The 12,165-nt window shown below is 42.5% G+C and overlaps 1 protein-coding gene across 1 annotated transcript in view; it reads left to right on the top strand.

The window, feature by feature from the left end:
• Positions 1 to 12,165, top strand: part of ANKRD13A (ankyrin repeat domain 13A) — a 37,456-nt gene that overhangs the window by 12,364 nt on the left and 12,927 nt on the right. The window contains exons 2-6 of the mRNA XM_007448206.1: positions 3,806 to 3,938; positions 4,729 to 4,853; positions 7,004 to 7,049; positions 8,551 to 8,694; positions 9,378 to 9,567. Coding sequence (XP_007448268.1) covers positions 3,806 to 3,938; positions 4,729 to 4,853; positions 7,004 to 7,049; positions 8,551 to 8,694; positions 9,378 to 9,567 — 638 coding nt within the window. The remainder of the gene's footprint in view (positions 1 to 3,805; positions 3,939 to 4,728; positions 4,854 to 7,003; positions 7,050 to 8,550; positions 8,695 to 9,377; positions 9,568 to 12,165) is intronic.

The raw sequence follows: 12,165 nt of genomic DNA, 5'->3' as shown, positions 1-12,165 counted from the left end.
CCTGTTTTTCTTGATGAGTCTGGCTAATGGTTTATCAATTTTGTTTATCTTCTCAAAGAACCAGCTTTTAGTTTTATTGATCTTTGCTATTGTTTTCTTTGTTTCTATTTCATTTATTTCTGCTCTGATCTTTATGATTTCTTTCCTTCTGCTAACTTTGGGTTTTGTTTGTTCTTCTTTCTCTAGTTCCTTTAGGTGTAAGTTTAGATTGTTTATTTGAGATTTTTCTTGTTTCTTGAGGTAGGCTTGTATTGCTATAAACTTCCCTCTTAGAACTGCTTTTGTTGCATCCCACAGGTTTTGGATCATCGTGTTTTCATTGTAATTTGTCTCTAGGTATTTTTTTATTTCCTCTTTGATTTCTTCAGTGATCTCTTGGTTATTTAGTAATGTATTGTTTAGCCTCCATGTGTTTGTGTTTTTTACGTTTTTTTTCCCTGTGATGGATTTTAATCTCATAGCATTGTGGTCGGAAAAGATGCTTGATATGCTTTCAGTTTTCTTAAATTTACCAAGGCTTGATTGGTGACCCGAAATGTGATCTATCCTGGAGAATGTTCTGTGTGCACTTGAGAAGAAAGTGTAATCTGTTGCTTTTGGGTGGAATGTCCTATAAATATCAATTAAATCTATCTGGTCTGTTTTGTCATTTAAAGCTTGTGTTTCTTTATTAATTTTCTGTCTGTATGATCTGTCCATTGGTGTAAGTGAGGTGTTAAAGTTCCCCACTATTATTGTGTTACTGTCAATTTCCTCTTTTATAGCTGTTAGCATTTGCCTTATGTATTGAGGTGCTCCTGTGTTGGGTGCATATATATTTATAATTGTTATATCTTCTTCTTGGATTGATCCCTGATCATTATGTAGTGTCCTTCCTTGTCTCTTGTAACATTCTTTATTTTAAAGTCTATTTTATCTGATACAAGTATTGCTACTCCAGCTTTCTTTTGATTTCCATTTGCATGGAATATGTTTTTCCATCCCCTCACTTTCAGTCTGTATGTGTCCCTAGGTCTGAAGTGGGTCTCTTGTAGACAACATATATATGGGTCTGGTTTTTGTATCCATTCAGTAAGCCTGTGTCTTTTGGTTGGAGCATTTAATCCATTCATGTTTAAGGTAATTATCGATATGTATATTCCTATTACCATTTTCTTAATTGTTTTGGGTTTGTTTTTGTAGGTTCTTTTCCTTTCTTGTGTTTCCCACTTAGAGAAGTTCCTTTAGCATTTGTTGTAGAGCTGGTTTGGTGGTGCTGAATTCTCTTAGCGTTTGCTTGTCTGTAAGGCTTTTGATTTCTCCGTTGAATCTGAATGAGATCCTTGCTGGCTAGAGTAATCTTGGTTGTAGGTTCTTCCCTTTCATCACTTTAAATATATCATGCCACTCCCTTCTGGCTTGTAGCGTTTCTGCTGAGAAATCAGCTGTTAACCTTATGGGAGTTCCCTTGTATGTTATTTGTCATTTTTCCCTTGTTGCTTTCAGTAATTTTCTTTGTCTTTAATTTTTGTCAGTTTGATTACTATGTGTCTCAGCGTGTTTCTCCTTGGGTTTATCCTGTATGGGACTCTCTGTGCTTCCTGGAACTGTTAGGGAAGTTTTCAACTATAATCTCTTCAGATATTTTCTCGGGTCCTTTCTCTCTCTCTTCTCTTTCTGGGACCCCTATAATGCGAATGTTGTTGCTTTTAATGTTTTCCCGGAGGTCTCTTAGGCTGTCTTCATTTCTTTTCAATCTTTTTTCTTTATTCTGTTCTGCGGCAGTGAATTCCACCATTCTGTCTTCCAGGTCACTTATCCGTTCTTCTGCCTCATTTATTCTGCTATTGATTCCTTCTAGTGTATTTTTCATTTCAGTTATTGGATTGTTCATCTCTGTTTGTTTGTTCTTTAGTGTTTGTTCTTTAATTCTTCTAGGTCTTTGTTAAACATTTCTTGCATCTTCTCAATCTTTGCCTCCATGCTTTTTCTGAGGTCCTGGATCATCTTCACTATCATTATTCTGAATTCTTTCTCTGGAAGGTTGCCTATCTCCACTTCATTTAGTTGTTTTTCTGGGGTTTTATCTTGTTCCTTCATCTGGTACATAGTCCTCTGCCTTTTCATTTTGTCTGTCTTTCTGTGAATGTGGTTTTCCTTCCACAGGCTGCAGAATTGCAGTTTTTTTTTTTTTTTTTTGCAGTACGCGGGCTTCTCACTCTCTCACTGTTGTGGCCTCTCCCGTTGCGGAGCACAGGCTCCGGACACGCAGGCTCAGCGGCCATGGCTCATGGGCCCAGCCGCTCCGTGGCATGTGGGATCTTCCCGGACCGGGGCACGAACCCGTGTCCCCTGCATCAGCAGGCGGACTCTCAACCACTAGCGCCACCAGGGAAGCCCAGAATTGTAGTTCTTGCTTCTGCTGTCTGCCCTCTGGTGGATGAGGGTATCTAAGAGGCTTGTACAAGCTTCCTGATCAGAGGGACTGGTGGTGGGTGGAGCTGGGTGTTGCTCTGGTGGGCAGAGCTCAGTAAAACTTTAATCTGCTTGTCTGCTGATGGGTGGGGCTGAGTTCCCTCCCTGTTGGTTGTTTGGCCTGAGGCAACCCAGCACTGGAGCCTACAGCACTGGAGCCTACTGGGCTCTTTGCAGGGGCTAATGGTGGACTCTGGGAGGGCTCACGCCAAGGAGTACTTCCCAGAACTTTTGCTGCCAGTGTCCTTGTCCCCATGGTGAGCCACAGCCACCTCTGTCCCGCCTCTGCAGGGGACCCTCTAACACTAGCACGTAGGTCTGGTTCAGTCTCCTATGGGGTCACTGCTCCTTCCCCTGGGTCCCGATGCGCACACTACTTTATATGTGCCCTCCAAGAGTGGAGTCTCTGTTTCCTACAGTCCTGTTGAAGTCCTGCAGTCAAATTCCGCTAGCCTTCAAAGTCTGATTCTCTAGGAATTCCTCCTCCCGTTGCTGGACCCCCAGGTTGGGAAGCCTGACCTGGGGCTCAGAACCTTCACTCCAGTGGGTGGACTTCTGTGGTATAAGTGTTCTGCAGTTTGTGAGTCGTCCACCCAGCAGTTATGGGATTTGATTTTATTGTGATTGTGCCCCTCCTACCATCTCACTGCGGCTTCTCCTTTGTCTTTGGATGTGGGGTATCTGTTTTGGTGAGTTCCAGTGTCCTCCTGTCGATGATTGTTCAGCAGTTAGTTGTGATTCCGGTGCTCTCGCAAGAGGGAGTGAGAGCACGTTCTTCTACTCCACTATCTTGAACCAATCCTCCTCTCTTTTAATATTATTTGCACACTAGTAAAAAATCTCTAATACTAGTCCAAAATCAATTATTCAATGGTATATCTTACATTAGAATCACAGGTTAATTTGTCAGATTCTCTAATACATTATCTAAATCTTACAAACATTGAAAATGCCATATTACACAGAATACTACTAAAGTTAACACAAAAATGAATACTGTGGATTTGGTGTATTTCATCTTTCTCATATTTAATTCTGAACTATCTTAGGATTAAATGACAATTACCATCCACAGCACATTGAGGGTACTGCCTCAAGCCTCCTGGGCTTACCTTTGCAGGAGAATGGGGAGTCCTGTCTCAGTAGCCTGAGGTTGCTTTTTGGCCCAGATGTGTCAGAGAGATTCTTCTGCCACCACTGTGAACACGCCAAATCCCTTCTGTGTGATGCTATGTCAACAGGGTTCTCCCAGACCCTCCTATTTTAAAGTTTTATACTGAATATTATCTCTCAAACTCCTTTCCACGTTTTTATGTAATATATCCAATTATATAAATGCCAGTGTTTACAGAATGTGGAGCCTCTGGATCCGCGAGGTCGAACCTTATTGCATCTTGCTGTTTCTCTGGGACATTTGGAATCTGCTAGAGTCTTGCTCCGACATAAAGCAGACGTTACAAAAGAAAATCGCGAGGGATGGACAGGCAAGTATACTTGTAAAATAATTTAAAGCCTTTCATTTTGTTTTCTCTTTCTGAATAAAGGCCAGTTTCAATCCTTATTGTCCCAAGTCATCTTTATCTTAAGGCTCTTTCTCTCTTGGAACTTGGGGCTGGGCGAGAAGATGAGAGCCTCGGATGCCGCTGGCTCGTGTACAGCACAGTGGTCCGAATTATGTCCTGGGCCAAGAGCCCTGGGTAGAGGGTGACTCCTTATCCAGAAAGCGGCTCTACGTGCATCAGACATGAGTGTGAAGGCCGGATTTCCCCTGAGGAATGTGGTGGTAACTCTAGCAAATCCATGAGGATAGACAAAATCAAAAAAAATTATAGCTGAAAGTAGTAGTATTTTCCAGTGAAATCCTGGCACTTCACTTGTTTTGCACACTCTCATACTACCGGTCAGAGTAATTCTGAGTTGACTGAGCAAGGATATACACAACACAAACCCTACCTGCCCATCTCCATAGTTATGTGATCACACAGTGAAAGCCAGCTCTGAAGACACTGTCAGTATTTCAGAGCCAGTGGTAAGAAAGGGGGGAAAGGGTAGGGTTTGCTCAAGAGGCTAAGAGTGCTATGTTCTCTTCTCAGTCAGGTAAGGGCTAGAAGTAAGTAGTCATGGTCATAAAGATCAAGGGGGGCTGCAGCCTGGGTCCCACTTTGAAGAGAATATTGGCCTTTGATCCAGATAGATACTTTTCATAGTGGCTTTGGAATTTGTCAGAAAGTGTGAGAATACAGGGGGGTCAAATTTCACTTTTTTGCCTTCCAGTTTTGCACGAGGCTGTGAGCACTGGTGATCCCGAGATGGTGTACACAGTCCTTCAGCATCGGGACTTCCACAACACATCCATGGCCCTCGAGGGAGTTCCCGAGCTGCTCCAGAAAATTCTCGAGGTAGCCATAAAAATTGACAATGCCATCATTGGAGTTAAATGCTGACACAGCAGCTGCAGACACAGTTTGACATCCTTGTGTGCCTTCCTGAAGAGTTTTATGAGTCGTGAATACGATGTATCGAATACCAAATAGCATTATTCCTTGCTTTTCCAACTTGTTAAATGTATGAAGTCTTTCACAAATTACGTTTCTGGGTCATTAAGACTAACTCTTTTTAAGTGTTATTTAAAAATTAGAACTAAAGACAAATGGACCTCAAGCAATTAATTTGTCTAGCTGTCTGTTTTCTAACAAGTAGCATCCCAAGCTCAGGTCATCTTGGGGAAATTGTAATGAACTTCATGACTATATGGGGATTTTCAGGGCCTGTTGAGGCTCAGAAGTCTGTGTGCAGCTCTCCTTGACACCCCTGTCACTTCTAGCCATTTGTATTTTGTGACTTCTAATCCATTCCCTTAATTTATTTATAGTTGCTGGCTTTGGGGCAGTTTCTCTCTATTGTGAATGATGTATGGGCTCTGTGACACTTAGAGAATTTTCTTAAAAGACTTTACTTCTAGGCTCTTGGATTATTTTGGATGATGGTTACCATTCTTCAGATAACCTTTGTCACTTGCAATAACTGTCTTATTGGTCAACCATGTGCAATATTCCCGAGGCAGCAGGAGACGAGAAAGTACCAGCGGTTCAATTTTCATGTTGTTTATTCTCAGTTTAAACACAGAAGTGAGCTCCCCAAGTATTTCCAAAGATATTTGCTAGATAAATCGGCTTTCCACATTTCTTGAGAAAAATTAACAATTCTGTTGAGAAAAGGAATAACTTTGCTGTGAGACAATCACTGCTTGTTATCTGAGCACTCTTCTTAAAAAAAATTTCTGTGACACAAGGTAAATCCTGCCTAAGACATTCATTTTACACATACTACAAAAAAACCGTCCATGAAGTATGAAATTGTTGTATCCATTGTTTTTAAAATAGATGTGTGTTTGAGTGCATAAAGATCATATAGATTTGTTTTCTTATCTAACTCACTGTAGGAGGAACTAAAAACATCATTTGTTCATTTGACAAAGCAGAAAATGACTTATTTAACGTGGAGTCACCCACACTTAAAAAATTCAGTATAAAAGACTTCCTTTTTTTTACCTCTATTGATCCATAGCAGTGAACTGCACTGAGTGGTATTCTCTGCTGGAGGTTATAGACAGCCCACAAATAACATGGTGCTTGGTGGCCCCAGAGGCTGTGCATGACGGCTTGTCTTTCAACAGTGTCTCCTTGTTACATGTCCACATTTCTTATCCATTGCCCCTCGGAGTGTCTTCACCCATCATTGGAATCTGGTTTTTCTTGAGCAGAAAAACACCTGGAATTTCTAGCATTTTTCTTCCTTCATGCTAACTGTTGGATTTCTTTAGCTCTCCTAGAACCTTCTGTAGGAATTCATGGTAGGTCAGAAAATCATCCTAAACAGGCCTGCTGTGGTGGTGTGAAACCTCAAAAAGCCAAATCCTAAAACTTTAAGAGGAAAGTGGGGCAAAAGTCTTCTGTTAACTGGAGGGAAAACTCAACTTTCTGGGGGCAGTGATGTCTTGCAGCCTCTTGGTTTCAGAGTGGTCCGATAAACAGCAAGCACTTCCCAGCAAACAAAGCCTTTCACAGTCAAGTTCCCCGTAGAACAGATGGGGTCCATGCTCCCTCTTCTCTGCTTAGACCAGCCTGTGACCCATATCGTGTGGTGGTGCTTGAGCCCATCCTCCTGGCTCATGGGCCATTACTGTTAGGAACACGGTTGAGCCCCTAAATCAACTTTGACTTTATCTCCCTCCAACCTTGTCACTTGCAGTTAACTTAATAACTGTCTAGACATATTTTATATTGAGATAAAATAACAGCCTGAACATAAAATAAGGATTTAGTGTGATGGGTTTGCGATTTATGTTTCTTCTTATCTTCTCTGTTCTTTCTCCCTCTCCCTTTTAAACACCCCTAATAAACCTTACTGTGTTTGTGTTTAGTTAATGGTACCAAGAGTAATTTATTTTATTTTTTTAAAATTAATTTTAATTGGAGTATAGTTGATTTACAATGTTGTGTTAGTTTCCGCTATAAGGGGTAATTTATTTTAAACCTTTGTCCTTCAGGCTCCGGATTTCTACGTGCAGATGAAGTGGGAATTCACCAGCTGGGGTGAGTGGCTGTGGGCTTGAAATTTATTTAGGTTGAATATAGGCTTATATAACTTTTTATAAAAGTTATATGTATTTTTTTTAATCTAGAAAATGAATAGATGAGAGTAAGGGAAGACAGTCACCCACAGTCCCACATAAGCACAACTGTTGTTAATGCTTTAGGTGTGTTCCTTCCAATCTTTTACTGCGTACATAAGACTTTTTCTCCCAAGCATTCATCAGTACAATATATAGACAATTTTGTCTCTTCCTTTTATCAGTTATCGCTGACATTTATCCATATTATTCGTTTTTTAATATCTCACTTTAAATGGATAAAATCTTAGTAAGGTTTATCATAAATCAGTTACTCATTTCCTTGTGGAGTTCAATGCGATCCTTTTAAACTTGTTTCTCTTTTCTTTTTTTAAAAAATTATTTATTTATTTATTTATGGCTGCATTGAGTCTTCGTTGCTGCACGCGGGCTTTCTCTAGTTGCGGAGAGCGGGGGCTACTCTTCATTGTGGTGCGCGGGCTTCTCATTGCAGTGGCTTTTCTTGTTGTGGAGCATGGACTCTAGGCACGTGGGCTTCAGTAGTTGTGGCTCGTGGGCTCTAGAACTCAGGCTCAATAGTTGTGGCACACGGGCTTAGTTGCTCCGCAGCATGTGGGATCTTCCTAGACCAGGGCTTGAACCCGTGTCCCCTGCATTGGCAGGCGGATTCTTAACCACTGCGCCACCAGGGAAGTCCTAAACTTGTTTTTCTAAGGAAGAAGATGAGATGAATATTGGAATAGCTTGTTTTTAACAAAATGGATGTATTTCTCCAAAATCTTATGCAAGGCAAATTGACTGACAGTAATTTTCCTAGATGTTCTACTTCTGTTTCTTGTAGATCAGTTAATGACAGTTTCTAACTCCCAGATTTTCAGGTATTTTCACTTCCAGACTTCCCTTTCAGGCAAGAAGTCATATTTGTAATAAAACATTTAAATGAAGTAAAAAGTATATGAAAGAACAGAACTTCAGCTTCTATGAAACTGAGTTCTTTGTAATGCAAATAACCACACTGATCTTAGTTTTTGTTAAAAAAGCAGCATATTTTAGACATTTGATATCTTGAATGGTGGGCCTGACAGTATAGGGGGGCCTCAGCCAGATGGCGAGGGTAGCATATGTGGATAAGGACAGCCAGATGGATGCACTCTCTAGCCCTGATGGTAGTCAGTGAGAGGGGTTCATTCGGGATTGAGAATACTCTTGGGAAATTGATTTAGCGTTTTCTCTGGACAAGACATAGATCTGCAGTTTTATAAACAGCTGTAGAACAGAAAGTCCATTTTTATTTTTAAGAATGACTCCTTGTATTGTAAGTGTGGGAGCCAAGCCCAGTTCTGTATGACCGACGCCATCTTGCCACTCCTGTCCTTTCATTAAAGTCAGAATCCTGATTTCTGGGGCCTGGCTGTTCTGCTTGGCCCCCGGGCTTTTCTCAGTAGTACAATTCTCTTCTCCAGTGCCCTTGGTTTCCAGAATATGCCCGAATGATGTCTGTCGCATTTGGAAAAGTGGTGCCAAACTGCGTGTGGATATCACATTGCTGGGATTTGAGAACATGAGCTGGATAAGAGGGAGGCGGAGTTTTATCTTTAAGGGAGAAGGTGAGTGGTTCTGTTTTAGTAATCACTGCTCTTCCTAAGTTCTGAGAGATTTTTTAACCATCAAAATGTATTCACATTTTTGTGCATTTTCCGTGCCTGTCTCTGGGGCATGTTTTGTTGTTGTTGCTGTTATTCTTATTATTCAACTCTCAATTCCTCTATCTTATTTCTTATCTGGATAGTTCTCTTGCACATATCATTTACCACCCAACACTGTTACCCTCTTGACATATGACGTTCCTAAACCTCTGAGTGCAGGACTCTGTCTTGTATCTCTTTATATTGCCTCCATAATCAGGCATGGTCCCCTAATGGAGGGTGAGAAATGGTGTGGCTAACCCAGTGTTGTGCATAAATAATTTACATTAATTAGGTAATCATATACTTAAAGAAGCAGTACACAGATGAAATGTGTTGCTAACAAAAAATACAAGTTATTTAAAAAGTCCGCATCTTTGGGGAAGATGGCCCAGAGCCTCCTCTTGAGTTATGGAAAGTTGGCCAGATCATTCCTGGGCAAGTAGGTAATCGATAATCAATAGTCTTTAGGTTTTATCAGGTAGCACCAGGGGGTGGGGGGGATGGGGTGTGTGTGAAAGATGATGCAGTTTAACATACAAAGCTTCTTTGGTTTTGCATCTTCCTTGCGCTGTGCTTAGTTACGCCCTTCTTTCCATGAGCAGACAACTGGGCAGAGTTAATGGAAGTCAACCACGATGACAAAGTGGTCACCACCGAACACTTTGACCTTTCCCAGGAAATGGAGCGCCTCACTCTGGACTTGATGAAGCCAAAAGGCAGGGAGGTTGAGAGGCGGCTCACAAGTCCAGTCATTAACACCAGCCTTGATACTAAAAACATTGCTTTTGAAAGGTATGGATTTAGGTTCTGCATTTTCACGTATAATCCCTTTACTGCTATCTTTAGTGCCGTGTATATATTAATTGGAAAGTATGGGTGGATTGGGATTTTTCTAATATGGTGTAAGAAACACTAGTGGGTTTTAAAGTTGATCCCTGCTCTAACCGAACAAACCACAGCTGACATCCTCCACCATGTATCATTTTTATGGCACATTGGTTAAGTCTTGGAGAAATGTCTTCATGTTCTTTTATGGGCCCTTTTCTAATGGATTTTACTTGAATTTTATTTCTGTGTTTGGCAATCCACAAGACTCCCTAGTCCCAAATCATGGAGCTTTGAGTTTCCGAGGTAGAATGGGTCCAGTACTGAGTGTGGTTATACTGATATTAGTCAGTCAAATACACACTTATCATCAGTGTGGTTCTCCCCCTCATCCACCTCCTGCTTCCCCATGAGGCCTAATAGTTTAGAGCAAGAGTCTGGAGGGGTTTCAGTTTTATTCCAGACTTTATCTGGAGAAACCTGTGGGGAGGTCTGTGCCTCGGTTAACCCAGGTGAGAACACCATTTCTGGGCCTCTGCCTGTGGGCAGAGCCGAGGCAGGGAGGGCCTTTGTAAGGGGGTGGAGGCTGTCATAGCTGTTGGCCTGAGTGCTTCTACCGTAGAACACACCGAACTGAGGGATTCTGTAAGAGCCCTGAGTGTTTGCCTAGGATGTCACATCCAGCTCTCTGTAAACCAAAGCAGCGTACGTAGCCTGAGCTGACATGGACACTATTCTTCTGGATTTAGGCTTTCTTTTCTCTTAATGAACATACTGACCTCTCTTTTCCTTTTCTTCTTTGTTTCCAGTATAAAATTTATTAATAAAACTGAGAGTCTTCGGTTTAATCAAACATAAGGTTTAAGTGCCCCTTTCCCCTAATTTAGATCAAGCTGTGGAATTAGGGTATTTGTTGGTAGCAGAAGAGAAAATGCCAGGTATGCTGCTGCTTTGGGAGTGACACCCCCTGAGGCAGGGTCAGTCCCCTGTCGCCAGCCTCCTTGCACCGGCCTCACCAGGTGACAGCCGCTGTCTTCCAGGGACAGCAAGGTTTAGGGACTGACCGTGGCTTTACCTGGAAGGGTCTTGGGAAAACATCTCCAGGCTTCAGCATTTGCCTCTGCAGGCCGGGAGGGCACGCCAGCCTAGGGCTCTGCTCATAAAGCTGGAAGACGGGGGAGCTGAGGGCTGGAGGAATCTGGCACCATCGGCAGGGCTGCTAACTGTGCAGCTCTGAGCAAGCAGCTTCATCTTCACGTTCCTGTTTTCCTCAGCTGAAAAGAAAAAAGGAGTGAATCTCGAGATGAAATCTCAGATGTCATGAGAGGAGCCATTGTTCCCCCTAGTTTAGCAGCAGAGTTGTAGCGTCATTGTTTGCTCTGAAGTGTAATTTACAGAGAATGTGATGGGTTACTGACTGTTACCCAGCAGAGGGTAGACAGCCCCCCTTCCATTTGTACTGAGTTACATTTTGTATTCCTGTGGTCCCGGGGTTTTCAGATGGTTCAGGCTAACCCTCATTTTGCGAGCATCAGAGAGTTGCTGAGAGAGAATTTCTAGAAGGCACCTGCTGGCTTTGGTGGTGCTTGGAATGAAATAGGTGCTCAGTGAGCTTCTCGTGGTTCAAGCAAGGGCTTGGGCCCCTCTTGAGGGTGAGGTTTGCTGCTAGAAAAAGTGTGCTTGCCTGGTTCTTACCCGAGGTGTGAGCTAGTGTTCAGCTGATTAAATTTGGAAGATGTGGGCCTGTTATATTATGACAGTCGTCTTCAGCCCCTTCCTTCTCCTAATCTTACTCTGAGCTTGATGTTTGCAAAGTAATACTTTTGCCCGAGTGAATTTTGGGCCTGCGGATATATACCCTCTGGTTGCAGTTTGGATTTGTCTCTCCTCTGAAAGGTTCTGCTCTGCCCACCTTAAACAGAGCATTCCCTGCCACCCTCAGAGCCTTTCTCCACATTGTGTGGCAGCCTCCGAGTCCCAGCATGTGCTAAGTGGCCTTTGGCATGGTGGTCTCAGTGGAGACGGGCAGAGGTGAAAATGGCAAAAGAGGAAGCTGGGTTTTCTCCTATCATTATCAGATGCCTCTGCATGTACAGTTAATCAAGGAGCCAAGGATTTATTAGAATCTTGGTTTTAAAATAGGATGTAGATGTTGAGTTTAATAACTAAGCTGTCAGAGAGTGGATGTGGGGAAGGAAATGGAGCAGCCAGGATTGCAGGTAGAGCAGATGTGGCTGCGTGAGGAGTGTGGCAGTTCCCAGGGAGAAAGTGCGGCTCTGATTTCTCAGCATCCACGAAGGACGAAGTGGAGCAGACCTAGTCATCCTTCAGTCCGAGTGCCAGAAAGTGATGATTTCCCATGCCAAGATACCAAGTTCTTAGTGAAAGACAGGAACTGAGGATTGAACTGTTCACCCAAAGGAATATCTTGATTTTCATTGATCGCCGACTAAAAGGGGACTCAGGTTCATTAATGAGGCAGATGCGGTCCCTAAATTTGTTTCTGGGATGTAAATTGGAGATAGCTAGCATGTGGTATCATCCCTTTAGGCGTCCTCTCTTTCC

This window comes from Lipotes vexillifer, unplaced genomic scaffold (assembly GCF_000442215.2).
Source record: "Lipotes vexillifer unplaced genomic scaffold, Lipotes_vexillifer_v1.1 scaffold236, whole genome shotgun sequence".
Lineage (NCBI taxonomy): Eukaryota > Metazoa > Chordata > Mammalia > Artiodactyla > Lipotidae > Lipotes > Lipotes vexillifer.
This window is presented reverse-complemented; position numbering and strand designations above follow the sequence as displayed.